At 41.8% G+C, this 27,084-nt stretch overlaps 1 protein-coding gene across 1 annotated transcript in view; it reads right to left on the bottom strand.

Moving 5' to 3' along the window:
* MCOLN2 (mucolipin TRP cation channel 2) overlaps positions 1–26,971 on the bottom strand; it is a 68,023-nt gene extending 41,052 nt beyond the window's left edge. The window contains exons 1-3 of the mRNA XM_070367765.1: positions 26,830–26,971; positions 10,258–10,417; positions 1,068–1,241 (exon numbers count right to left, since the gene is read on the bottom strand). Of these exons, the coding sequence (XP_070223866.1) occupies positions 1,068–1,241; positions 10,258–10,417; positions 26,830–26,906 (411 nt within the window). The 5' untranslated portion in view covers positions 26,907–26,971. The remainder of the gene's footprint in view (positions 1–1,067; positions 1,242–10,257; positions 10,418–26,829) is intronic.
* Positions 26,972–27,084: the final 113 nt, after the last annotated feature.

The raw sequence follows: 27,084 nt of genomic DNA, 5'->3' as shown, positions 1-27,084 counted from the left end.
GCACCTCTGTTACTACTGTTAGCAGTGAATTTAGTTTTGTTCTCCATGTATTTTGTTTTATTCATTTGTTTTTGGTGGGGTGGTGTTTTCAAGGAATCAGCATCTAGTACTATTTCGCTTCTTTTCATTTGCCTGGCTCTCCCCTCTAGCATTAAGTTCTATAAGGACAGGGGTTTTGTCTCTTTTATTCATGATGTATCCCCAGTGTGTTGAATAGTACCTGGTACATAATAGGTAACAAAATATTTATGGATTGAGTAAATGGATGAATGAAAGAATAAGTATTTCTCTCCTTTAAACACTTTCTTCAGGCCTACCAATCTGGTTTCTCAGTACTGCCTACATATGTCATGTCCTACTCCATATTCTCAGGGCTCAGCTAAGCTTATTAATGATAAAACACCAAAATTGAGACTTAGAATCTTAGATTTGATCTCTCATTCATCAAACCTTCTGAGAATATAAGCCTATTTTTAGCTATTTGGCTATCTGATCTGGGATAATGTAATCTCCCAATAGAAGTGGGTGGGAAGGGATAAATACAAATATAAATCTTAAAAAATAAAAATTTAAATCGGCAAAATCTATTGTATGGAAATGTAGCTACAGAAATAGCAATAAACACTTTTTGTCATGGGTGTCCTTTGGAAGGAGTGATGCTAAAGCTGAAACTCCAATACTTTGGCCACCTCATGCGAATAATTGACTCATTGGATAAGACTCTGATGCTGGGAGGGATTGGAGGCAGGAGGACAAGGGGATGACGGGATGAGATGGCTGGATGGCATCACCGACTCGATGGACGTGAGTTTGAGTGAACTCCGGGAGTTGGTGATGGACAGGGAGACCTGGCGTGCTGCGATTCATGGAGTCGCAAAGAGTCGGACATGACTGAGCGACTGAACTGAACTGATGCAAAATTTTAAATCAGAACATGTTATATATCTTAACATGTTATATATACCAGAATATACGCATAATTTTTTTTTGCTAAGACAACAGGTCAAGGTCAAGTACCAATATATTCTTCAAGTTTAGATATTAATAATTCACAACAAAAGACTTGCCTGATTAATAGCAAAAAAGATGCTGTCATATGTGTCCTCTTGGGTATACACACTGCAGCTGTAATCATCTTCATCTGAACCAGAATATCCTTTCAAAAACAGGTGCTTAAAAGCAGCAGTGTTTTCTTCTTTGAAAGCAACGACCAGCTGGTTACTTAAACCAAAACGAACAAGCTAGGAAAGAAAATAAAATAGAAATATATGTATTTTACCATTTTCCAGGGAAGGCAAATGCCTTCTTACTATCATTAACCCTCACCTATAAACATCAGCAAGAAAAATCTCACTGCTTTGGTTTCTATTAATCTTATCAATGTCAAAAGATAAGAATTCTTCCCCCTAGAAACAACCTCATCAAGCTACATTAGCAACTTGAAGTAGCATAAAATTAGAAGAGGTGACCACTCCCAGTGACTAATACCCTTACTGGCCTTTAATGACAGAGAAGGAGAAGAGAAAGGAGAAATTCAAAGTTAAGCCTGAATCTATTTTTCTTTTTTTAAAGAGATATGCTATTTTTTCTTTTTAAAATTTTTATTGAATATAATTGATTTACAATGTTGTAATAGTTTCAGATGTACAGCAAAGTGATTTATACATCTATATAAATATATACATTATTTTTTATATTTTCTTCCATTATAGGTTATTACAAGATACTGAGTATATTTTCCTATGACATACAGTAGGTCCTTGGTTATCTAATTTGAATCCATTTTTCTTATACTTGCATTTCAAATTAATGGTTTTCAAAACTGATATACATCTGACCCTTGAACAATATAGGGGTTAATCTAAGCATGATTTATAGTCCACCCTGAGGGTTCAAGGACTCAACCAACTGTGGATCATGGACTGTGTAGCACTGCTGTATTCAGTACTGAAATATATCTCTATGTAAAAGTGAATCTGTGTGATTCAAGCCGGCTATGTTCAACCATACTTAGTAAACCACTAATTCTCGTGCTTTACTGTTTGATAGTCAAATCTAAATGATCTGACATTTAGAAATTGCAACTGTTGTTAAAAATCATAACTGTTTTGCATGCAACTTTTTAAAAACATTTTTGAAAAGTGGCCTATATAATACTTCCTCTAGCTAAGAGGTAATTGTCATCAAAGGAATTCAATTCCTCTAGCTCTGCAAGAACTCACATAAGATTTACACCTAAGCGTTCCTGCCTCCAAGATCTACAGCATCAAAGCACCACACAGAATAACAGGGCTCACTCTACCTCCGTGATGTCAAACCCACTCATTGACACCAAGCACTCATCTTCTTGTGATAGAACTTCTATTTATTCCCCTTAAACTGTATCATAGCACAGGGTTAGATGCCAAAGTCTCTCTTCACCAGGAATGAGTGTATTCTTTCTGCCTTAAAGTTTTCCTCTTAGAATCTAATAAGGAGAAGAAATTAGCAGGCACTGTTTACCCCCAAACCCAAGACATTCCACACACAAACAGCCTCTCTCTCCACTCACACTCAAATGGACACTCTCTCACACTCTCTTGCACACTTGCTCTCACACTCTCATAAATACTATCTCACATACCCTGTTTCATACATACAGCCTCACAAGTGCTCTGCTTCTCTCTCTCTGTCTCATGCACACACACAGACACACATATGCAACTGTAGAAGTCAAACCTTTATAAACCCTGGCCCACACACTCTTCCCCATCTCCCCACTTTATCTCCTCATCTGCTTTCCAAGACAGTGAGAGTCCAGAGAATTTGCCCCAAACTTCACCCTGGTAAAGTCACCAAAACAATTTGGGACTCTGCTGTCATGTGAAACCAGCAAATTCAACAAGATGACCTTAACATTTGTGTTACCTGCTGTCACTCCACAGTTTAATTACTAGAACTTTCCGATGAACAGATGCTAATTTGCACATGCAAACTTACATACTCTTTTTAGTGATTTATGTCTTTTATTTTTCAAATTTTGTCTGACTTTTTAAAAAGGCTAAATAATTTTAAATAGTTACCACTTTTCAGCAATTATCATTCTCCAGGTACTGTACTAACTGCTTTACCTGCACTATCTCATTTACTAACACAACCACCCTATGAAAATGTTAATACTGTTACCCCCACTTCACATATGTAAAAACTGAGATTTAGTCTCATAACACTGCCCATGTCACCTAACTAGAATGAAAGCCACGTCTAACTCCAAAGTCACTTCTATTATGCTGCGTGATTTTTCATTTGCAGAAAATTCTGATTTGGGGCCTCCCTTTTGAGGAAAGAATTTAGGTGCTCGCTTTCCAGAACTGCAACTGTTGAAGAATGTACACAGATGACACTCTTTAGTATCTGAGCCTCACCAGAGCACATTCCTCAAATACCAAATCAAAAGATTGAGCGATTGCTGAACCAGATGTTCTAAAGAAGATAGATAAGAAGTCCCACAACATCCAACCTGTGCTGAAAATCAAGCAGCCAAAGGCTAAAGGTTCTTTCAAGCATGTGATGTCTATCAATGGTGCCTGCAAGGAAATGATAGAAAAGGAAAGGTCATGCTGCTTTTCAAAAGCTATAAAAGTAAACCAGGGGACCAATATACACATGACTGGGGGTTTGATTATGTACTGATACACAAATGAATGGGCTTCCCAGGTGGTGCTAGTGGTAAAGAATCCACCTGCCAGTGAAGGAGACACTGCAGACTCAGGTTCCATCCCTGGGTCAGGAAGATCCCCTGGAGTAGGGAATGGCAACCCACTCCAGTATTCTTGCCTGGAGAATTCCATGGAAAATTCCTGGTGGGTACAGTGCATGGGAGTCACAAAGAGTTGGACACAACTGAGCACACACACACAGGCACATATATTCAGGAACTGGAATAGTGGCCATCACAATGTCAGAGTCAAGTACTGAGTCTGTCCATCCCGTTTTATACACTTGCAACCTGAGGTTGGGTACTTTTTCCAGGTTGGAACAGCTAGAAATGTGACAGCGAGTCTGTTTGACTCACCTGTTAGTTCTCTTGACCACTTGGCCAGACAACCTCTCAAACTGAAAAGCTGCCAACTTAACTCTAGAAGAGGTGACATGAGAGTCCCTCTTGCCACACTCATAGTTAAGCTAAAGAAACCCAAAAAGTGAATGGGGAGTGAATAACTTAACAAAGATAGCAGCATTCAATGCACTGATATTTTCAGCTCCCATCTTATTTCCCTGGAGTAGGAAATGGCAACCCACCTCAGTATTCCTGCCTGGAGAATCTCATGGACGGAAGAGCCTGGCGGGCTATAGTCCACGGGGTTGCAAAGAGTCAGACATGACTGAGCAACTAACACCACCTTATTTAGATTCAAAACCCATTACTTCAACTTTGGGAATGAGAGAATATGGAGATATAATCTCTACTTGGACCCACCCCCATCTGGCATCAAGAACAAGAAATTCCCTCCATACTGTTGTTCATAGAACAAGACAAGATCCATGTGTATAGCCTCAAACCAGGTCCAGGTAGGATTCCCCAAACATCTCAGTAGAGAGAAACCCTGGGGAGGAGATCCTGAGGTCCCCTTCTTACTATGGCAGAATGAAACATACGCTACAGAACAAGAGTGAAGAAATGATGGAGGGCTGGTCCACTACAGAGCAAGGGTGAAGAGATGATAAAGGGTTGGTCAAATGACTTTATTTTCAAGAAAGGAATGACAAAAATATTCATTCTAGCCCCACTAACTAGATTTTGAGATTTGCTGAGACTATAAGACAGAAAAATAATCACATATTAAGTGCAGCCTGGCAAAGATTGTGAATTTAAGACCTGATTATGAAATCAATGGAAGAGAAAATATTCTGTGCCAGGTAAAAACAAGATACCACTCTAATAATATACAAAGAATACGGGAGGAAAAGAGCAGATCTAGCAAAAGAATGTAGAAACCTCTCTCAAGATTATAAATTACTGCAGAATGCAGAGTAGGAATGTCTTTTAAAAGATGTTTCTTTCCCATCAACCTTTATAAAACACCACCCATTCCATTAGACTTGAGAATGGAGTGCTAAAAGAGACAGAAAAAGAGGAGGAGGGAAAGTGGTATTTGAAGGAAAGAAAGATATTCGAAGATTCCATTCCAATTATATATTACCCAAGTAGCAAAATTTATTAGAATGACCCTACAGGAGAATACAAGTTTAACCACCTCAGTTTTATTAGGAGAGGCAGGGGAGACCCATCCAAAAAGTAAATGATCAAGTCCCAGAAATATTTTATTAAAAATGAAATTAGTGATGTAGCCAGCACAGGGTACCAGTGAACCAATAAAAAAAACATGTTGAGCGATCAGGCAAGGCTAGCGGGGGAGGTGGACTTCAAATAGCAGCTGAAATATGAGGGAGAAAAGAGCTCCTCTGTACCTGGAGGAAAAACAAGGCAGGGGCCAGAATCATTGAGTGTGTCCATCTGGCTGGGACATGGGAAGAAACAGGAGATGAAAACCTGTTGGAAAGGCAAGTTGAAGGAGACTATGGAAATCTGTGAATCCCAGGCCAGAGAGTCAAAATTTAGTTCTATGGCAAATATGGTTCCACAGAAGTTTCTGAGAAGAGACACAATAAGAGCATTCTAAGAAAAATTAATCTGACATGCATATTGAATGGACTGGTAGGCTTGGAGATTAAAAAGGTAGGCATAAGATGAATTCCAGAAGCAGCCTAGTTAACTTATGTGTATTTCTCAAGTGCAAACTCTGAGGCTCTACATCTGGAAAGAAACAATATGAGAAAAAGAGTGCAGACTCTAGAGCCAGACTACCAGGGCTCAAACCCTGACTCTGCCTCTTCCTGGCTGAATATATGCATGCTAAGTTGCTGCAGTCATGTCCAACTCCTCATGACCCCATGGACTGTAGCCTGCCAGGTTCCTCTGTACCTGGGATTCTCCAGGCAAGAATACTGAAGTGGGTTGTCATTTCTTACTCCAGGGGATCTTCCTGACCCAGGGATTGAACCTACATCTCTTAAATCTCCTGCATTGGCAGGAGGATTCTTTATCACTAGCACCATCATGGCAAATAGATGGGGAAACAGTGGAAACAGTGGCTGACTTTATTTTTCTGGGCTCCAAAATCACTGCAGATGGTGATTGCAGCCATGAAATTAAAAGACGCTTACTCCTTGGAGTAACAGGCAAATTTGGCCTTGGAATATGGAATGAAGCAGGGCAAAGACTAATAGAGTTTTGCCAAGAAAATGCACTGGTCATAACAAACACCCTCTTCCAACAACACAAGAGAAGACTCTATACATGGACATCACCAGATGGTCAACACCAAAATCAGATTGATTATATTCTTTGCAGCCAAAGATGGAGAAGCTCTATACAGTCAGCAAAAACAAGACCAGGAGCTGACTGTGGATCAGACCTTGAACTCCTTATTGCCAAATTCAGACTTAAATTGAAGAAAGTAGGGAAAACCACTAGACCATTCAGGTATGACCTAAATCAAATCCCTTATGATTATACAGTGGAAGTGAAAAATAGATTTAAGGGACTAGATCTGATAGACAGAGTGCCTGATGAACTATGTACGGAGGTTTGTGACATTGTACAGGAGACAGGGATCAAGACCATCCCCATGGAAAAGAAATGCAAAAAAGCAAGATGGCTGTCGGGGGAGGCCTTACAAATAGCTGTGAAAAGAAGAGAAGTGAAAAGCAAAGGAGAAAAGGAAAGATATAAACATCTGAATGCAGAGTTCCAAAGAATAGCAAGGAGAGATAAGACAGCCTTCTTCAGCGATCAATGCAAAGAAATAGAGGAAAACAACAGAATGGGAAAGACTAGAGATCTCTTCAAGAAAATCAGAGATACCAAAGGAACATTTCATGCAAAGATGGGCTCGATAAAGGCAGAAATGGTATGGACCTAACAGAAGCAGAAGATATTAAGAAGAGATGGCAAGAATACACAGAAGAACTGTACAAAAAAGATCTTCACGACACAGATAATCCCAATGGTGTGATCACTGACCTAGAGCCAGACATCCTGGAATGTGAAGTCAAGTGGGCCTTAGAAAGCATCACTACGAACAAAGCTAGTGGAGGTGACAGAATTCCAGTTGAGCTATTCTAAATCCTGAAAGATGATGCTATGAAAGTGCTGCACTCAATATGCCAGCAAATTTGGAAAACTCAGCAGTGCCCACAGGACTGGAAAAGGTCAGTTTTCATTCCAATCCCAAAGAAAGGCAATGTCAAAGAATGCTCAAACTACCGCACAACTGCACTCATCTCACACGCTAGTAAAGGAATGCTCAAAATTCTCCAAGCCAGGCTTCAGCAATATGTGAACCGTGAAATTCCAGATGTTCAAGCTGGTTTTAGAAAAGGCAGAGGAACCAGAGATCAAATTGCCAACATCCGCTGGATCATGGAAAAAGCAAGAGAGTTCCAGAAAAACATCTATTTCTGCTTTATTGACTATGTCAAAGCCTCTGACTGTGTGGATCACAATAAACTGTGGAAAATTCTGAAAGAGATGGGAATACCAGACCACCTGATCTGCCTCTTGAGAAATTTGTATGCAGGTCAGGAAGCAACAGTTAGAACTGGACATGGAACAACAGACTGGTTCCAAACAGGAAAAGGAGTACGTCAAGGCTGTATATTGTCACCCTGCTTAGTTAACTTCTATGCAGAGTACATTATGAGAAATGCTGGGCTGGAAGAAGCACAAGCTGGAATCAAGATTGCCAGGAGAAATATCAATCACCTCAGATATGCAGATGACACCACCCTTATGGCAGAAAGTGAAGAGGAACTCAAAAGCCTCTTGATGAAAGTGAAAGTGGAGAGTGACAAAGTTGGCTTAAAGCTCAACATTCAGAAAACGAAGATCATGGCATCCGGTCCCATCACTTCATGGGAAATAAATGGGGAAACAGTGGAAACAGTGTCAGACTTTATTTTTCTGGGCTCCAAAATCACTACAGATGGTGACTGCAGCCATGAAATTCAAAGGCGCTTACTCCTTGGAAGGAAAGTTATGACCAACCTAGATAGCATATTAAAAAGCAGAGACATTACTTTGTCAACAAAGGTCCATCTAGTCAAGGCTATGGTTTTTTCCAGTGGTCAGGTATGGATATGAGAGTTGGACTATAAAGAAAGCTGAGCGCCGAAGAATTGATGCTTTTAAGCTGCGGTGTTGGAGAAGACTCTTGAGAGTCCCTTGGACTGCAAGGAGATCCAACCAGTCCATCCTAAAGGAGATCAGTCCTAGGTGTTCTTTGGAAGGACTGATGTTGAAGCTGAAACTCCAATACTTCGGCCGCCTGATGTGGAGAGCTGACTCATTTGAAAAGACCCTGATGCTGGGAAAGATTGAGGGCAGGAGGAGAAGGGGATGACAGAGGATGAGATGATTGGATGGCATCACCAACTCGATGGACATGGGTTTGGGTGGACCCCGGGAGTTAGTGATGGACAGGGAGGCCTGGGGTGCTGCAGTTCATGGAGTCGCAGAGAGTCGGACACGACTGAGGACTGAACTGAGCATCTGGGAAACCTCTCCTGGCTGAATGGCCACATGCAAATTACTCAACTGTCTTTGGCTCAGTATTCTCATCTATTCAAAGGGAGTAAAAATTGAACCTACCTCATGGAGTCTAGTGAGGCCGAAATGAGCTAACACTCATAAAGCACTTACTGTGCCTACCACATGGAACTGCTGGGCTACATGTGAGCTGTCAGCAGGTGTAACACATTCCAACTGTATTCCCAAGACAGTGTGGAGCATCTTAAGTACTTCATACACATCAATATATTAAATTAACTAACAAGGTAAGAGTCTATGCTGGAGACAAGATAGTGAATACAGCAAATCATAAGGAGATGCAGTTTTGAAGGAAGCATCCATGGAATTCAGTAACTATCAGGACCAAAAAGGTAAGTCAAAGAGGGTGATGATATTTTATGCCTAGGTGAGTTAGAATATTAATAATATTAATAGATCAAAAACTTGAAAGCTAGTTTGGCAAGAGAAGTAATTGGGGAACAATTAAAATTAACCAAATGGCAAAAGGGAACATTATTTCTTCTTCCAAGTTATACTAACAATGCACTACTTTATAGGCTGCCAAAATTAAAACTTCAAAACCAAGAATTAAAATGAAAAAAAATTTCAAAGAAAAAAAATCTAAGCATGTACATTTAAGAGTGACCCTGCCTCTCATCTTTGTTTCTTTGGAAGTAGCTTGCTTACCCTAAAATGTGATGAGCTGGTGCGGCATGTCATGCAGTAACAAGACCTCTTTATGAATAAAGAATAAAGATGCAACTTTCGTTATGGCAGGAACCACCTCTCTCATTTCTAAAGCATATGGAGCTATTTTTAGGAAGCTATTTATTTTTGTGTTCCGGAAATCAAATCTTTAAAAACACTTACACTGATGACAGAATGATTATTTGCTCATGGAGCCTAATATTCCAAATCAGTACTGTTTTTTAAAGGACACATGTTTCAAATATAATTACATACAGAGAAGCCTCCCTAAAACTGGTTCAGGCCCCAAAACTAGATGACAACTTGGGTGACTGCTGTGATATTGATAATAAAATACTTAACAATTTCAATTTGAGCAAAAAGTCCCAGTGCAGCCTTTATACACTCCTGATATACTCCTAAGTGCCTAAGCAAACACTCCCCCACCTTACCCAGGCCTGCCTGGGGAGGTAGGTGGGGCGTGGGTAAGGTTGAGGAGTGTTTACTTAAGCATTTAGCTTCTGATGAAAACTTAGCATTACTAGCATTCTGTAAATCCAAAATCAAAATGGTCTGAAATGCAGACTTCAAAAGTATATTTAAATTAGATATATTTGAAGAAAGATGAAAGATTTCAAGAACACAGATCACTTTGGGCCAGGCAGCCTTCACCAGCCTTGTGCCTCATTCAGATATAGAAACCCTACCCACTTCAGATCTAACACTATCTATATTTACACAACCCGTGAGAGATGACCTCAAAGCCCCTTACTAAAACAAAGTCGTCATCTAAACTGAACTTCAACCTACCATCTGCCCTCCAGAGTCAACATAATTTTAGAGGTTTATGAACATGAGTGTGTGGCCTTTTCAGGACAAAAGTCAAGTGGCAGAACATGGAAAAACAGTTTCAACTTGGGGGAAGAATAAAAAACAAATGAACTGATAATATCATTTACCTGTGTGGTGACCATGACTATCTTCAAAATCTGCAAACCCATTTTCCATGGAATCTGTTGTCTGGCTCGGAATTTTTCACAAGGGTTCATGAAGTAAAACCTCAGGTCTTCTCTCAGACATTCTTCTTTCACCTCAGAATCAATATGAGCCATTGTGTCTCTGCAAAGATCAATTTTTAAATACACTGAACAGCCTGAAATCTCCTGAAGAATACTTTCCATTCACATATTTTACCCACTCTTTAAAGCAAAACTCTCTCTAAACAGTGAAATCCTTTTCACTTTAGAAATCTGAAAATGATTCAGGATCCTCTATCACTTGCCTTTACATATAGCTATCCATCTTGTTCCAAATGGCCACTATCAAAATTATAAAAACAGGATTTTATTTGCAAGACTTGTTAATTCCAACATCTTAATATATACCATTCACACGTTACTAGAGTATGAACAATAACTAAATGGAATACTTTCATGATATTCTAGGTTTGAAATCCCAGAAATTTAGCACAGACTACTAGAATTAAATTGTTACGAGAAATAGAGAATCTCTGTTTTGTAACTCTGTTCTGAAAAGACTGTATCTTGCATGATATATCAGTGATTATGGGGGCTTCCCAGATGGCACAGTGGAAAGAATCTGCTTGCCAAGGCAGGAGGTGCAAGAGATGCAGGTTCAGTCTCTGGGTCAGAAATATCTGCATCCTTGGAGTAGGAAATGACAACCCATTCCAATATTCTTGCCTGGAAAATTCCATAGAGAGAGGAGCCTGGTGGGCTACAGTGCATGAGGTCACAAAGAGTCAGACATGACTGAGCCATGGAGCCTCAGTAATTATAAGCTTTCAAACTATAAATCACTTTAAAGTTAATATATCATCTCTCTATTTATGCCTAGTCAGATATTTCTGGCATCTCATACATTAGAAACATTTTGCTTTTACTATTTCAAGGACTCTGAACTCAGAAATGGGGCACATGACTGAACCGAGGCCAAAGAGAAGCAATGAGATGTGGACACAGGACTGTAATTATAACCAATGGAAGAGATGTAGTCTTTCCACTAAGTAGTCCCTAAAGCGGGCTGTGCAAAACATCCATTGGGAGAACAGAAAACATTAGTACTTCTATTTTAGTCTTCATCTTCAAAACAGAAAAACTGAGCTCTACTGACAATATATAAAATAACAGTGGTAATATAGTAGCATATATTTTATTAATATAAACAAATATATACACATTGGGGATATGTGCTTAACTTTTACTGATGAATGCATAATCAGCAAAGTCTGGGGATCATAGACCTAAAGCATAGACTGAGTCTAGAATTCCTAGAAGCCATTTTAACCATCTCTTCTGGAAGCCATTGTAGGAGAGCTTGCCAAGGAGTGGAGCTAACAAAGAACAGACAAGATTGCCTAATGACAGTGTCTGAGTTCCTGGAGCCAGCTGTGCCTGAAGCCATCCAAGACTTTCAAATTGAGTCAACAAATTTGGGACTTAGGCCTCTTTAAGTTCATTTCTGTTTCTTGAAACAAGAAATGTCTTGATGGTAAGTTTAATAAATAAATTCTATTAAGTTTAGCCATCATTCAAGCTACTCATTTCTCAGAAAATGTTTATAATTGGGGGTCATTCTTGGGGATCTTTTCACCTGAAATATTGTAATGATATTTTATATTGATTTATGACTTATGTAGCTTGACTAACAAACTTAAAAGAAACTCAAAAAAAAAGAGATGCTAAAAAAAAAACTATATTAAGAGTTATCTTAAGACTTTTTAAGGCTTATATTCAGTTGCTAATGATTTTCTATTTTTAAGTTGATTTTTAGACTTCCTATTTCCAGAATTAATAGGCCAGGTTATTTTGCTGGAAAGAAGAGGGGAAGAAGGAAGGAAGTTGGGAGGGAGCGGGGGAAGGAAGGAGAGAGGAAGACGGAGAGGAGGGCAGGGACCCATACTGAGAAATGAGGGTCACAACCCAATCCTTCGAGCCTCGTGCCTGGGTGACCCAGGGTCAAACTGTCAGCTTGCTTGGTTCAGGGAACTTCAGACTGGAATTGCCCTCCCTCTCCTGGCAAACACATGTAGACCTCTCTAGATGCTCATCCTGGGACTTGGGGAGCTCCAACAAATAGCTTATAAGGCACATGGACCAACAGGTACTAAGACATACCAGGCCCACGAGGAAACCAAGCAGCACAAAACAGCAACTTAGAAACAGCAGAAGCAGAGCCAAGCACATCAGACTCAGACACAGGTTAAAAAACAACCATGCTTACCACATTCAAAAACACATAGAGGTTAAAATATCTGTAAGAAAATCTTGAGGGAAAAAAAAACTTTTAGAAATGAAAAATCAATGACCAAAATGAGTCTCATTTCAAAAGAATAAGAAGACTTTTTAAATGTGTTTTCCCTGCACCTGCTATAGTTATGTCCTGATTCCATCTAACCAAATTACTGAGCACTTGCTGTGCTGAGCGACTGTACTGGGTTCTTAGGACATAAAGATAAATAGGTTCCCTGAAGCTCAGATGTTCAGCATCCAATAGGAGAGACAGACTTGTTAATACAAATGTGTAAGTTATCAATCAGCTCAGTGGATGCTGTACTATATGGAATCTAGAAAAATAGTACTGATGAACTTATTTGCAGGACAGAAATAGAGATGCAGACACAGAGAACAGACTTTGGACACAGCAAGGTAGGAAAGCAGAGAGTGGGATGAACTGAGAGAGTAGAATTGAAACATATATTAATACATTACCATGTGTAAAACAGATAGCCAATTGGAAGTTGCTCTACAACACAGGGAGCTCAACCCAGTACTTTGTGACAACCTAGAGGGTGGGCTGCCGTCTGTGGGGTCGCACAGAGTTGGACACGACTGAAGTGACTTAGCAGCAGCAGCAGTAGCAGCAGAGGGTGGGATGGAGAAGGCAGTGGTGCCCCACTCCAGTACTCTTGCCTGGAAAATCCCATGGACAGAGGAGCCTGGTACGCTGCAGTCCATGGGGTCGCATAGTCAGACACGACTGAAACGACTTAGCAGCAGCAGCAGCAGCAGCAGAGGGTGGGATGGGGTGGGGGGTGGGTGGGGGAAGGTTCAAGAAGACATATATGTACTTATGGCTGATTCACATTGTTGTACGGCAGAAGCCAACACAATATTGTAAAGCAATTATCCTCCAATTAAATAATAAATTTTTTCAAAAGAAAAAAAATGTATCATGGAAGCAAGGGAGACAGATTCAGAAAGCCAGAGAAGGAATCCCATTACGTGTCCTAAATACATGGAGTGGTAGATGCTACAGGGCTCTCGACAAGAAGCATTGAGGGAGGCATTTCTAAGAATAAGGTGACATCTTAACTGTGCCTGAGAGCCACAGTCTCCAACAGGAAACTTTAGACCCCTGAGAACACGCCTGTGGAAGCCTTGCGGGCTTTAGTATTTACCACCATCACTTCAGTGGCTCCGTGCAGCTAATGTATTCATCCTGATGATTCACAATGTCTTTTCACTTAATAAAATGAAAAGGGCATCTGCAAAGTTGTGATAGCACCCTGAAAATAAGGCCATGGAAACTCCTCCCTAGAACATACCCCCAGTCCCCAGTGTGAGAAACCCTGTACAGGAGGTTGCTTTCTGGAAAACAGTGGTGGAAATACAGGGGCAGTAGGTCAAGTGCTTGGTGAATAGCTGTGAGCCAAGCTCTGCCAGAGACCTTCTCCTGCCTGCCAGGAGCTCAGTCCAGTGGAAGGGAGAAATGTGAAGAGATAAGAGTACAATAAAATGTGTTAAGTGCTCAAACTGAAGTATTCATTGAGGGCCCTGGAACAGACAAAAGGAAATTGATGCACCCCAACTGCTCCAAGAGGCTTCAAGTAATTCTTCCAGCTGCTGGTTTCAATTAATATGGCCACTAAATGTTCAAGAAATGGTATTTGACATTAAAATTAAACTAATAAAACTAATTAAAGAAGATAAGTTTTGGGCAAGAAAAAAAGGGCAAAGTACCAGATAATGATCATGGGGATCACTTGTGGTGTTAAATTATTCACACTCCTGTATCCTTCCTGACATTTTTCACTGAGGTAGACAATAGGGCTTCCCTGATGGTTCAGCAGTAAAGAATCTGCCTGCCAGTGAAGGAGATGTGGGTTCAATCCCTGGGGAGGGGAAGATACCCTGGGGAAGGAAATACAACCCACTGCAATATTCTTGCCTGAAAAATCCTATGGATAGAGGAGGCTGGTTGGACACGACACAGCAACTGAACACACGTTTAGAGAATAACTGCAGTACTCCTAGCACTAAGGAAAAGAAAAAGAAAAATGAAAAGGGCAGCATGGAAACCTTTCCCCTCAAGCATACAGGAGCCAACAGCTGAAATACAGGATGTGCACAGAATGTACACTGGTAGAGACACATGTATGCTTAGTTGCTCAGTCATGTCCCACTCTTTGCGACCCTGCCAGGCTCCTCTGTCCATGGGATTCTCCAGGCAAGAATACTGGAGTGAGTTGCCATTTCCTCCTCCAGATGGTCTTCCTGACTCAGGGATTGAACCCATGTCTTCTGCATCTCTTGCATTGGCAGGGGGATTCTTTACTACTGAGCCACCTGGAAGCTAGTATTAGTCAAATATGATCAACTAATGACAGAATGATAGAAATACAGAAAAGAATATTAATGATACTTAGGTTAAAAAATTCTGGTATCTCAAGGAAAATGCAAATGTGTAAGCTTTCTAAACTCTACATTTCTGAAGGTTCTTTCTTGACCTATTCTTCTAAATTTGTGGATTTTCCCTAGTTCTCCCAGTAGGTGAAGGGTTTTACACAAAGGGCATGCATATGACCATATTTTAAGGCAATCATATGACCAAGGGCAATTCCAACTTTAGCAAATCAACAGCCAAAAGAGTTGATGGAAGCTTGAAGTTTTGAAAAATAACAAAACAGAACAAATTATCAGCAATTTTTAACCTTGCTAGGATCGTAAACCCCCAAGGAACCTGTGAAGGTTTTTGACCTTTGCCTTGGAAAAATACACATATCAGTTTCAGTGATGGTACCTTGTTCCCATGAGCACAATTTGCTCAGTAAATATGCTAACCAGCTCAGACTGCTACTTCTTTTCAGCTTGTAAGGCCCTTGCTGCTGCTATTGCTGCTAAGTCACTTCAGTCATGTCCGACTCTGTGCGACCCCATAGACGGCAGCCCATCAGGCTCCCTCGTCCCTGGGATTCTCCAGGCAAGAACATTGGAGTGGGTTGTCATTTCCTTCTCCAATGCATGAAAGTGAAAAGTGAAAGTGAAGTCGCTCAGTCATGTCCGACTCTTCGAGACCCCATGGACTGCAGCCTACCAGGCTCCTCCGTCCATGGGATTTTCCAGGCAAGAGTACTGGAGTGGGGTGCCACCGCCTTCTCTGTGGAAGGCCCTCGCCCTACTCAAAAAGAGGTATGAAAGCTTGTTTTCTACTGCAGTGACCTCCAAAGTGGGGTGTAAACACGCAAGGAAGGTATGCAAGACTGTCCACTGGGATAACAGTGGAGAAGACAGGGCTAGGGCTTCTAAGTGTATTAACCGAGCAAAGAGAAGTTAAGATTTACAAGTTTCAGTGTATGAATTATACACTTAAGATACCCTCACATGGGCAGAAAGTCAGATGCATGTATTTCACTTAAGTACAGGAGGCAATATGAGGGGAGAGTGCAGGTTCCCAGAGCAGGTGGCGCCCTAAATTGGTTACAGCACATTCCCACCACTTAGGGTTTATATGAGCCCACTTAAGCATTTGTTGGAGTATATTATCCACTTTAGTTAATTCTCGTAAAATGAGCAAGGGAATAAAGATTCTTGCAAAACATCAGACTCCTTGTAAAACTAATGTAAATCTAAATTTACATCAAGAAAATGGGAGAGCTAACATTTCCCTAACACAACATTGGTTGGCCATGAGTTTAAAAAAAGATGAAATGAAAATCTGATCTGAAAAAAAGTTGGGAAATAAATAGATTTATCAAGAGAGTATTTAAAATGCTAACAAAATCTACTATTGTTACGTGATGAACCTGGCCCTAAGTGTATATATTGTACCCTAAGACATTATATAATGATGTTGTGAATGATAATCATACCATAAAGTCACTACACTTAGCAATTCTTTTTAACACCCTTATCAGTCGCATCCCTTAAAATGCTCGTTTTACCTGTCTTATAGTATATATGGTTTTCAGTTCAGTTCAGTTGAGTCGCTCAGTGGTGTCCAACTCTTTGCAGCCCCATGGACTGCAGTACTCTACGCTTCCCTGTCCATTACTAACTCCTGGATTTTATTCAAACTCATGTCCATTGAGCCAATGATATCATCAACCATCTCATTCTCTGTCATCGCCTTCTCCTCCCACCTTCAATCTTTCCCAGGATCAGGGTCTTTTCAAATGAGTCAGTTCTTCACATCAGCTGGCCAAAGTATTGGAGTTTCAGCTTCAGCACCAGTCCTTTCAATGAATATTCAGAACCGATTTCTTTTAGGATTGACTGGTTGGATCTCCTTGCAGTCCAAGGGACTCTCAAGAGTTTTACATACAATATATAAGTAAATATCCATTCAGATAGAGTAGATGTTCTTTTAACTGATGGGGATAAGTTATCAAAAATATTTGGGAGGATTTCTTGAGCGTTTCAGAACTGCAGCCCCACTGAGATGTGGTTGCTCTTTTGTTATTCCAGCTGATGTTGAGAGAAATTGATGTTTATTCCTCTGGCTCCAACAAATAAATGGAAAATAACACTGACAGGCAACCTTCTCTTATCATATCTATATAGATATCATGTATCATGCAGCAGTACGAGAAGAATGTTTTTGCTAACTCACAACTAGTACCTCCTAGTCACAGAGGATAGGGCAGGGGAAGTAGGGTGAACCAGTTTCCAAATCTATCCTTCTTCCTGCATCCTCATAACAGTGAACAATACTACCAGGCTGCCTTCCAGGAACTGACATCTCTGTAGCTCATTTCCCAAATCTATCCTTCTTCCTGCATCCCCTTCACAGTGAAGAGTACTACCAGGATTCCTTCGAGGAACTGACATCTGGGTAGCTCTCCAGGATCTGGTCCCAGTCATTTCCCCCCTCAACTTAATTGTGTACATAATTTTAAATGGACTACAATGAACCACATTCCTGGTTCTGCCCCTTAGGGACAACCACTTTTATTTGGGGTTTTGTTGTTTCTATTTACTTTAATATTTCTAAATAATATTATTCCATAATTCTTTTCTCTTTGGGATATTATCAATTTATATCCTACTGAGGGAAATAAGGATATAGCTCTTATAGCTGCCCCCCACCAGGCAACATACACAGTTTACCTCCCCACTCATCTTCCCAACAAAGTTTTGATAAAAATTTTGGATAAATTAATATTCAGAACTTATGAAGTGAGTATGCAAATACTCTTTAGAGTTGAGCCATCAGTACACTGGGATTTTACATTCTCACTTACAAAATTTTCTTTCTGGAGTTAACTGCCTTTTCCCTCATTTGCTTAGTTTTCCACATACCAACCAGGGCTTTAGCATCAAACTCTGATGAATCTGCCAGCTCCTTTTCAGTACAGTCAGCCAAGCTGGGCATCCTGTCAACTCTCTTCTCCAGAGATATCATTCCTGTCGCCCTCATCCTCCTATTCCAACTACGTGTGTTTTAGTTGCTCAGTCGTGTCCGACTCTTTGCAATGCCATGGACTGGGGCCCACCAGGCTCCTCTGTCCATGGGATTCTCCAGGTAAGAATACTGGAGCGGGTTGTCATTTCCTTCTCCAGGGGATCTTCCCAACCAAGGAATCGAACCCAGGTGTCCTTCACTGCAGGCAAAGTCTGAGCCACCAGGGAAACCCTCCAGCTACATGGGTTGCTTTCTAACCCCTTTTCAGGGGCCATCAATTTGGAAATTTCCTTTGCCTCCTTCCCAAATTGGATTCCACATTTCCTGGATTCCATCTCCACCTCTTTCTTTACCCCTTCATTTTTGTGGAGAGCAGCCTTCAATCCCTTCCTATGTGAGGAAGTCTGAGATCCCCCAGGACAGACACTGTTTGTTGCCATCCACTCTCTATTCATTCCTCCCCTCTTCCTGATTTTGAGGGCAGGAATGCATGTATACCAAGGACAGAATAATTCAGTATCAGAGCTAGATTATTGTTTCCACACCTGGTTGCACACCACGTCACCTGGGGCACCTCAGAAGTACGATACCCCGCTTCTCCCCTCAGAGATTCTGGCCTGATTGGTGTGGATGCAGCCTGCACACTGGGGCTTTTAAAAAGCTCCCCAAGTGATTCTAATGTGCACCCAGTTTGAACTCCTTACCTTAGAGATTACCTGTTCATATTTCTTCATTTCACAAACAAGGCAACTAACGTGCCCAGGGGCTGCAATTTGCCCTTAGCTATAAAAATCCAATTTAGAATAAGAATCGGATCCAAGAATACCATAAGAATCCTTGTCCAGTGTTCCTTCTTGATCCCTGAATTAGTATTTCTTAAAGAGCAATGGCCTATAAGATGGTCAGGAATGAAGGGGGAAAATGGCATATTCAAATAAACTAATGTTTCCAACATAATTTCTCCTATTTAAAAGTGTGACAATTTGGCAGACCACAGCACCCTATGCCATAAATTTAGGAAACTTCTAAATGGTCATGTTATTGAAATGAGAAGGAAAAAACAAATAAAGACACGTGATGGAATGAACCCAGCATTTAATGTTGTCGAGGTACTTTTGTGCTTCAGATTCTCTAGAGCAAACACTGGGTCTCCATTCTGGACCTGCTCAGAGGGAACCATCTCCTGCTGCAGATTCCATGGCCACTTCTCAGGCCTCAGCTTGGTGGCTCAGCAGCACTTGATCCAGCTGAACACCTGGAACAACCTCATCTCTCCACTTCTAGGACATCCCACTGCCCTAGTTTTCTCCCTCCCTTACTGAGCTTCTCTTTGTCTCCTTTACTGGCTTCTCTTCCTTCTGACTTCCAGATGCCAGAGTGCCTCATCAGGACACACAGCCCAGAGCTCCTCTATCCTCTCTTCCAGAAGAGTTCATGGAGTCCTGCGGCTTTAAATATTATCTACACGATGTGGACTTTCACATTCGCATCTCCAGCAAATGTCTCTCTCAAACAGGCTCCCTTAGCCAAGCTCTTCCTTGAAACTCCACCCACATGACTAATAGGTTCCTCCACCCTCTTCTCTGCACATGTGCTCAACACCATGATTACATCCATGCATCCAGATGTCTCAGCTGCAAACCCTCATTCTGTCAGTGGTCCTCCACATTGGCTGCACAATCATCATCTGGGGATTTTTTAAAGGTTTCAGTGCCAAGACATTCTGATTTAATTGGTGACCAGGTATAAGCCAGGTGGAGCTAGTGGTAAAGAACCCACCTGCTAGTGCAGGAGACGTAAGGGATGCAGGTTCAATCCCTGGGTTGGGAACATCCCCTGGAGGAGAGTATGGCAACTCACTCCAGTATTCTTGCCTGGAGAATCCCATCCACAGAGGAGCCCAGTGGGTTACAGTCCATAGGGTCGCAAAGAGTTGGACACGAATGAAGCAACTTAGCACACCCACAGGTATAAACTGGGCATAGAGATTTTGATAAGCTTTCCAGGCAATTCTAACATGCAGCAAAATACAGGAACTTTTGCTGCAGAGTCACGCTTTGATTTTTCCTCTTCTTCAACCCTCACACCTACTTGAGCAAGTCTTCCTTCAAAACACAATGTGGAGTGGCTCCCTTCTCTCTACACCCACTGCAGACTCCCTGGTCCCAGCATCATCATCCCTCACCAGAAAACTATGCCAGTTTCCCAGTTTTCCACATAGTAGCCAGAGGAGGAAGTCTGAAAGTGTAAGGCAGACATCACTCCTCTACCCTGTAGTGGCTTCCCCCTGCTCTCAGACTGAAATCCAGCCCTCCTGCCATGGCCTAAAAGTTCCCTGCCCATTCCTTCCCATACCCTGTCTTCCCCTTCCTCGCCACCCCACTAGACCTCCCTCCCAGCTCTGGGCATGTGCACTTGCCACTTCACCTACCCTTCTGCCATCCCCTCGACTCGCCACACATCCAGATTCTTCTCACCTTCACTTCTTAGCTCAAGCGACACCTCTTCAGAGTGGGCTCCTTGATCACTTTGTTAAAATAGGACTTCTCCACAGCCTCTCTCATCAGTTAATTTCCTTCATAACTGACTTTGAAATCTTTGTTTTGGTCTTCCCTACAAGAGAACTTCATAAAGACCCAGTCTTGCTTATGACTATATTCCCAGAATACCGCAGAGTAGGTAACACATGATTGATGCTCAGTGAATATTTTTTGGAAAAAAGAAATGAGTCAGTGAAAAAAGATGACAATCCTAATTGTGTGAACTTTTCCTTGGCCAGCACCCATTAAGATCAAATAATAATAACAATAATAAAATAACAACAAATAAAAAAATCTAATAGAAAATCTAAAATCATTGATACAAAAAATTAAATTTAAAATATACTGAAAATATCTTAGCCAAGATATATTAGAGGGTTTTAGGTAGTTTAGTTGCTTGGTTTGCTGATAAAAAACTTATTTTGTTTCAATTAATATTCCTGAAGTCTGTCCAAAGAATGAATTATTCAATGAATTGTTTTGAAAATTTGTGATCCACTGGGGAGAGAGAAAGCTAGAGTCCTCCCTCAAACCAAATGCAAAAATAAAACTTAGGCACATTTTAAAAATAAATTTGATAGAACCATAAGATAGGATTTTTTAAAATATAATTTAACATGCCTCTCTAAGTATGAGAAAGTTCAGAAGCCAATGAAAATAACTGACAGATCTTAACACAAAAAGTTATGACTTTAAGAAATTAAAAAGACTAGGGGGAAAAAATGTCTACATTATATTTAAACAGGCAAAAGCTTACTATCCGTTACCTGTAGAGAGCTCCAGATTATTAATAAGGGAAGGTCAACTCAACATTTATCCTGTTACATATAAGGGATTGGAACAAGCCAATGGTCATTTAACAACAAACTTACTAACAGTCACAATGGTTAAAATCTATCTTCAATTTTATTTATCAATAACACACCCACACAAACCATCTATTGAAAGGAAATGTAAAGAAGGACACTTGGCAGTAGAAGAGAATGAGATCAGAAGAGTGTCTGTGATCTTGGAATTAAAACTCTATGGATTTAGATCACAAATGTTTAAATAACTAGTCAAAAACACGGTTACAAAAAACGTTCACTGCAAACCTCTTTGTAACTCTGTATTGACTTAAAGATGTCTATGACATACTGTTAGATTTCTTCAAAGTTACAAAATAAACATATTGAGATCCCATTTTTCCAAAAATGTGGACATTTATTGCTATATGTAGACATTTAAAAAGTCTAAAAGTGCATAAACCAGAAAAAAATTTTTTAGTAATCTCTGTGAAGTAGTATCATAGGTAATATTAATTTTCTTCTTTAAGTTTTCCATATTTTCTTGATTTGGGGTGATTAACATGAATTCTCGAGTTATCATTCTGAGTTAAAATAAGCTATTTCACAGAGCCTAATAACACATATCAGATAATCCAATATTTCCCTGTCCTTAGCTTGTGAGCAGTGGATAGGAGGAGGAGAATCAGGGGAAGTAAATGCAGACTAAAATTCGGGGTTTCTACAGCAATGATCATGCTGACCCTAGGGTGAATGTCCTAGGAGATCTGGCAGATAGAAGATTTTAACCCAATCCCAAACTTCCACATGGGTTTTGTTTGTTTGTTTATTTTTTGACTCTAGTTCCTATAATGAACTTATTTTCTCAAGATTTGCTAAGCTCAGAAGAGAGAAAAAGAGAAAGATGTCCAGATAGCTCAGGCTCTAGGGTAGCTGGACCCCAATTAAAGTAAGTTTAAAAAAAAAAGTCAGAGAAAGAAACCATAGTTACCTTCTCAGCACAGCACTCAAAACAAAAATGACTTGGTCATTCTAATTCTGAGAAATACCCGGAAAAAAGACTAGGGGCTTTTCGTTTTCCTGTCACCCATAAAAGATGAGCATGCTACAACTTTCAGGAATTTCCCTAAAGACAACTGTGCCACCAAGTTCCCATAAAATCATCTCCCATCATTACTTTGCTGCCTCAGGTCAGCAGGAAAGCAGAACTAGGGCTTGGCGTTTTCAAAATGCTCGTTCTGAACATGTATTCTGAAAACACAGCCTGAAGAATCAGCTCTCCATGTCAGAGAGAAAAGCAAAGCAAAACTCCATTTCTAAGCAAAGAAAGTGAAAGTGAAGTCGCTCAGTCGACTCTTTGCGACCCCATGGACTGTAGCCTACCAGGCTCCTCAGTCCATGGAACTTTCCAGGCAAGAATCCTGAAGTGGGTTGCCATTTCCTTCTCCGGTGGATCTTCCCAACCCAGGGATCGAACCCAGGCCTCCTGCACTGCAGGCAGACGCTTTACCGTCTGAGCCACCACAGGATTCCAAATGCAATGAAAGTTGGAAAAGATGACTGCAATTACACTATTGCCTACATTTTGGTTTCTCTAACATTTTCAGTAAGTGCTTGATATAACAGGGTCATGCTGATGACTCTCCCTAAGGAGAAGGAACATTAAAAGAAGTAATAAAGTTATAACTAAAGTTATAATTGGGCTTCCTTGGTGGCTCAGAAGTAAAGAATCCGCCTGCCAACACAGGAGGCACAGGTTTGATCCCTGGGCTGGGAAGATCCCCTGGAGAAGGAAATGGCAAGCCACTCTAGTATTCTTGCCTGGGAAATCCTGTGGACAGAGGAATCTGTTGGGCTACAGCCCATGGGGTCACAAAGAGTCGGACACAACGACTAAACAGCAACAACAACAAAATTATAATTTACCATTTTTCCTCAAACAATGGGATGAGTTTACCTTATCTTTGGACAAGCCCACCTCAGTGCCAGTTGAGGAGACCCTAGATTCACGCTCTCTCTAGCAACTCCCTCTAGTTGCTATAGGTGATAGGATTTTTTTTTTTTAAGCCCACCCTTTAAACTGTGGGTCTTTTGGAATTATACCGAGGACAACTTTCCAGAGTCTTTAGCCTCACTAGTCACTAACTCTTATATGATAAATGTTTTAGGCTAAAATCACTAGATGTATTCAAGGGGAGATAACAAAACACAAGCTTCAAAGGAGAAAAAAGGAAGCAGTCTTCCCAGCTGAGGGGGAATAAATATCTATGGGCAACATATCCGAAAAGCTCTCCTCACGCAGGGAAAAGGAGGTGGAGCCAAAGCTCAGAATCGAGTAAAAGCTCAGCTGGAGGCAGGCTGGGGAAAGTGGGAAGAAAAAACCCTGGGTGACTGCCAAAGCAAACAAATAGGTAAACAAACCAAAACATGGCTTTACACATTTGGTACTGAGAAGAATATTGCAGTTTGATAAAGAAAATGAAGTCTGGAAATACAATTACTTTTCTCTATGAAGCTCAGAACACATGATGTAAGAACTCACTGAAGGGTGATCTCATTCTTAGGAACAGACACGTAGGGCTTGGACTCCAAGCCTCAGCTAAAGAGAGCAGCCCAGTCTCAAAGAAGATTCCACTTTCAACTTTCAGAGCCAAAAGGGTTTTCTTTGGCCACTAGAAAAATTGTAGCCACAAGAACCGACCTGTTTTTGCACTAAGTTTCAAGAATTATCTTATTCTAGGTTTCACTTCACGGATAGAGACCTAGTCAAAGAGATTAGCTGACATATATGATCACCCCTGACTTTCAGTTCTGTATTCTCTGCCACTTTGTACATTACTTGTCTCCCCATTCTTCCTACTTGCTTCATTAAGACATTTCACATGTATCATCTTACTGTTAAAAACATTTTTGATATGCCCTTCCTTGGGAGAAAAGGAGGAGGATGTGGCCTCCTCAAACACTTCATCAGGATTTACCAGCTTTTATGTGCAGGAGAAATTTGCACTATTATGATGGCCTCTGCATGAAAATGGTCAGGAGATGTGTGGGAAATGTGCCTGTTTTTAAAGGGTCCAAACCACAGGGTCTGATTTATGGCAGGTTTACTAAAGTGGGCTTCCTAATGGCTCAGCAGGTAAAGAATCCACATGCAACGCAGGAGATGCAGAAGACTCGGGTTCAATCCCTGGAGTGAGAAGATCCCCCAAGGATAAAACGGCAACCCACTCCAGTATTCTTGCCTGAAAAATCCCATGGACAGAGGAGCCTGGCAGGCCACAGTCCAAAGGGTGACAAAGAATTGGACATGACTGGGCGAATGAGCACAATTCTAAAGTAGAAACAAGAGTTCACAGTAATGGGAGTTTAACTTCTCTTAAAGTATGAAGAGGAAGATGAGCTAAAACCTCATTCAGAAGGAGATACCAGGTTCCCCCAAACTTGTGCTATGTGGTTAGTGAATCACAGAGATGATGAGCATCTCTGTGGACACACACTTCTGACGTGCGAAGTTCACACCCCACCTCTGCAAGAACAAGATAGTTAATCCCCTCAACATAACACATCAGAATTTGCATCCTAACATCCATAGACAGCCTTTCCTACCTCTTTCTTACTGACTGCACCTTCCATTCTGTTTGAGATGAAACAAAATCCTCTGTGCCACTGGTACTGCACAACCGGACATATGTATATTTCAAATCAGAATCCCTTCAAAACCTATTTATGTGTGCACCCAAGTATGTGTTCTCTAAGAATGGGACTTTCTGAAGATACTCACTGGACATGAGAAAACCATTTAATTCCTGAAGGAAATATGCTAAGAAAAAAACTAAAGTGAACTTAAGAAATAAAGATTATACACAACATACCCATCATAAGCACAAGTCTGTTCATCGGCCCAAGCAAAAGATAGTAAATAAACCCAGGATCAACTTGCTCCCTACGTTTACAACAAGGATTTTAGGGCTATGGTAGATGGAAGCAGTGTTTAATTTCTATCTATCTGCTTTATTAAAAATAAACAGCATTAAGAGAGAGAGTTTATAAATTACATGTGTGCATGCGAAGTTGCTTTAGTTGTGTCCAACCATTTGTGAACCTGTGGACTGTAGCCCACCAGACTCCTCTGTCCATGGGGATTCTTCTCAAGAATACTGGAGTGGGTTGCCATGCCCTCCTCCAGGAGATCCTCCCAACCCAGGGAACAAACCTACCATTTTCTACATTGGCAGGCCAGTTCTTAACCGCTAGTACCACCTCGGAAGCCCCTATAAATTACGTGATACTCAGTTATTTCGATGTGGCATTCACGGGTATCAGATTGTCAAGAAAAGCTGCACCAAAATTTTGTCGTCTACTTCAAAATTGGTCTGTCAAAGTCTAAAAAAATACATACCAGAGTTACTTGGAATTAGGTAAATACGTATCTGGACAGCGACCAGAAATGAAGTAAATCCTTCCCACGAATTCTGGCTTTCCTTGCTAGAATTAAGTTCATTTGTAATAATATGGAGAGCGCCACGCAGGACAGTCAGGAATGTCTCCGCACTATTTTAAGAAAATTTAACAACCTACCACTGTATTTGTTTTGCGATCATTAAAAGGGGAGCGAAGGCCTGTTTGTCCGCACCTCCCAGGCTCAGCTGCACGGCTGGGTGGTTGGAACTCTGACCGAGAAGGTGGGGCCCCCTGGCAGAGCCACGGGTCTGAACTGTACGCCTTTTCATACAGGCAGAGGAACTGGGGTTAACCACACTGTAACCCTCCCACCTGAGGAAAAGGCCTGTTTGTTCCGGAAGGCAAAGCCCAGCCTGGTTTAACTAACTGCAAGCAGTCTATAAGCAAGGCAGCAAGAAAGCTCTAGTCTAGAACAGGAAAGTCATCTACTTGATGAGGATTTCTTCAGAGTCCAGTATCTAGAAAGACACAGCTCAGGCGCCTCATCTGACGGTTAACCTGGAAACACCTGATCTTTCCTCTGGCTTTCTGACCTGGGGAAAAGGATAGGGCTGCCCGCCCATGCCTGCACCTTCAAAACTTTCCACTGTTCTCGGGGTTTGGAGTAGGCGAAATAGTTCAATGCACGCGTTTCGGCTTTGCGAGACCGCCTCCGCTGAAGTCAGATCCGCTCCTAGGGGGCCCCCTCCGTTTAGCCCCTCTCTCTTACTCTTCCACCAGCCGCCCGGTGCGCGCGGACCCGGGTCGGAGAGCAGGCACACGGAGTCGCGGGGTCGCTCGTGCGGCTCTGGCGGCTGGGAGCCAGGCTGGTCGGCGTAAGCCTTGGGGAGAGGGGCGCGTGGCCAGGCGTCCCGCCCCGCCGCGAATCCCCACCTCCGCCAGGTCTCCAAGCTCCAGGCTGGAGCACGTCCGGAGAGCGTCTCAACTTGGTGTCCTGGAGCACTTTTTCCGCGCCAGCCGGCCTCCGAGCCCCCGGAGCAGAGGTGCGAGCGCCAGGAGACGCAAGGAGGAGAGCAGCTCGAGGAAGGGTGTCTGTGGGCCTCCCGAAGAGCGACCGCAGGATGGAGGGGGCCCCCACGGCGATCGCCCCCAGGGTACTGACCTGCACTGGGGCCCCTGGGACGGACCTGAGGCCCTGCTCCACGCCGGCAGGTCCAGCGCCTCCACGTCGCGAGCCATGGTGCTGCCCGGAGCGGCGGGAGAAGGCGGCCTCCTGAGTGGCTGGCCGGGCTGTAGTGCGGAGAAGCACCTTCAAAAGCGGCGCGGGCGGTGGAACGCTGGGCAGCCGCCACGCCCTCCACACCGCCCCCGGGCGGCTGGGCTGCGCACTCCCTGTCCTCCGGGGCGCCTGACTCTA

The sequence above is a fragment of the Bos mutus genome, chromosome 3 (assembly GCF_027580195.1).
Source record: "Bos mutus isolate GX-2022 chromosome 3, NWIPB_WYAK_1.1, whole genome shotgun sequence".
Classification (NCBI taxonomy): Eukaryota; Metazoa; Chordata; class Mammalia; order Artiodactyla; family Bovidae; genus Bos; species Bos mutus.
The sequence above is the reverse complement of the archived record's forward strand: the minus strand, read 5'-3'. Positions and strand labels throughout refer to the sequence as shown.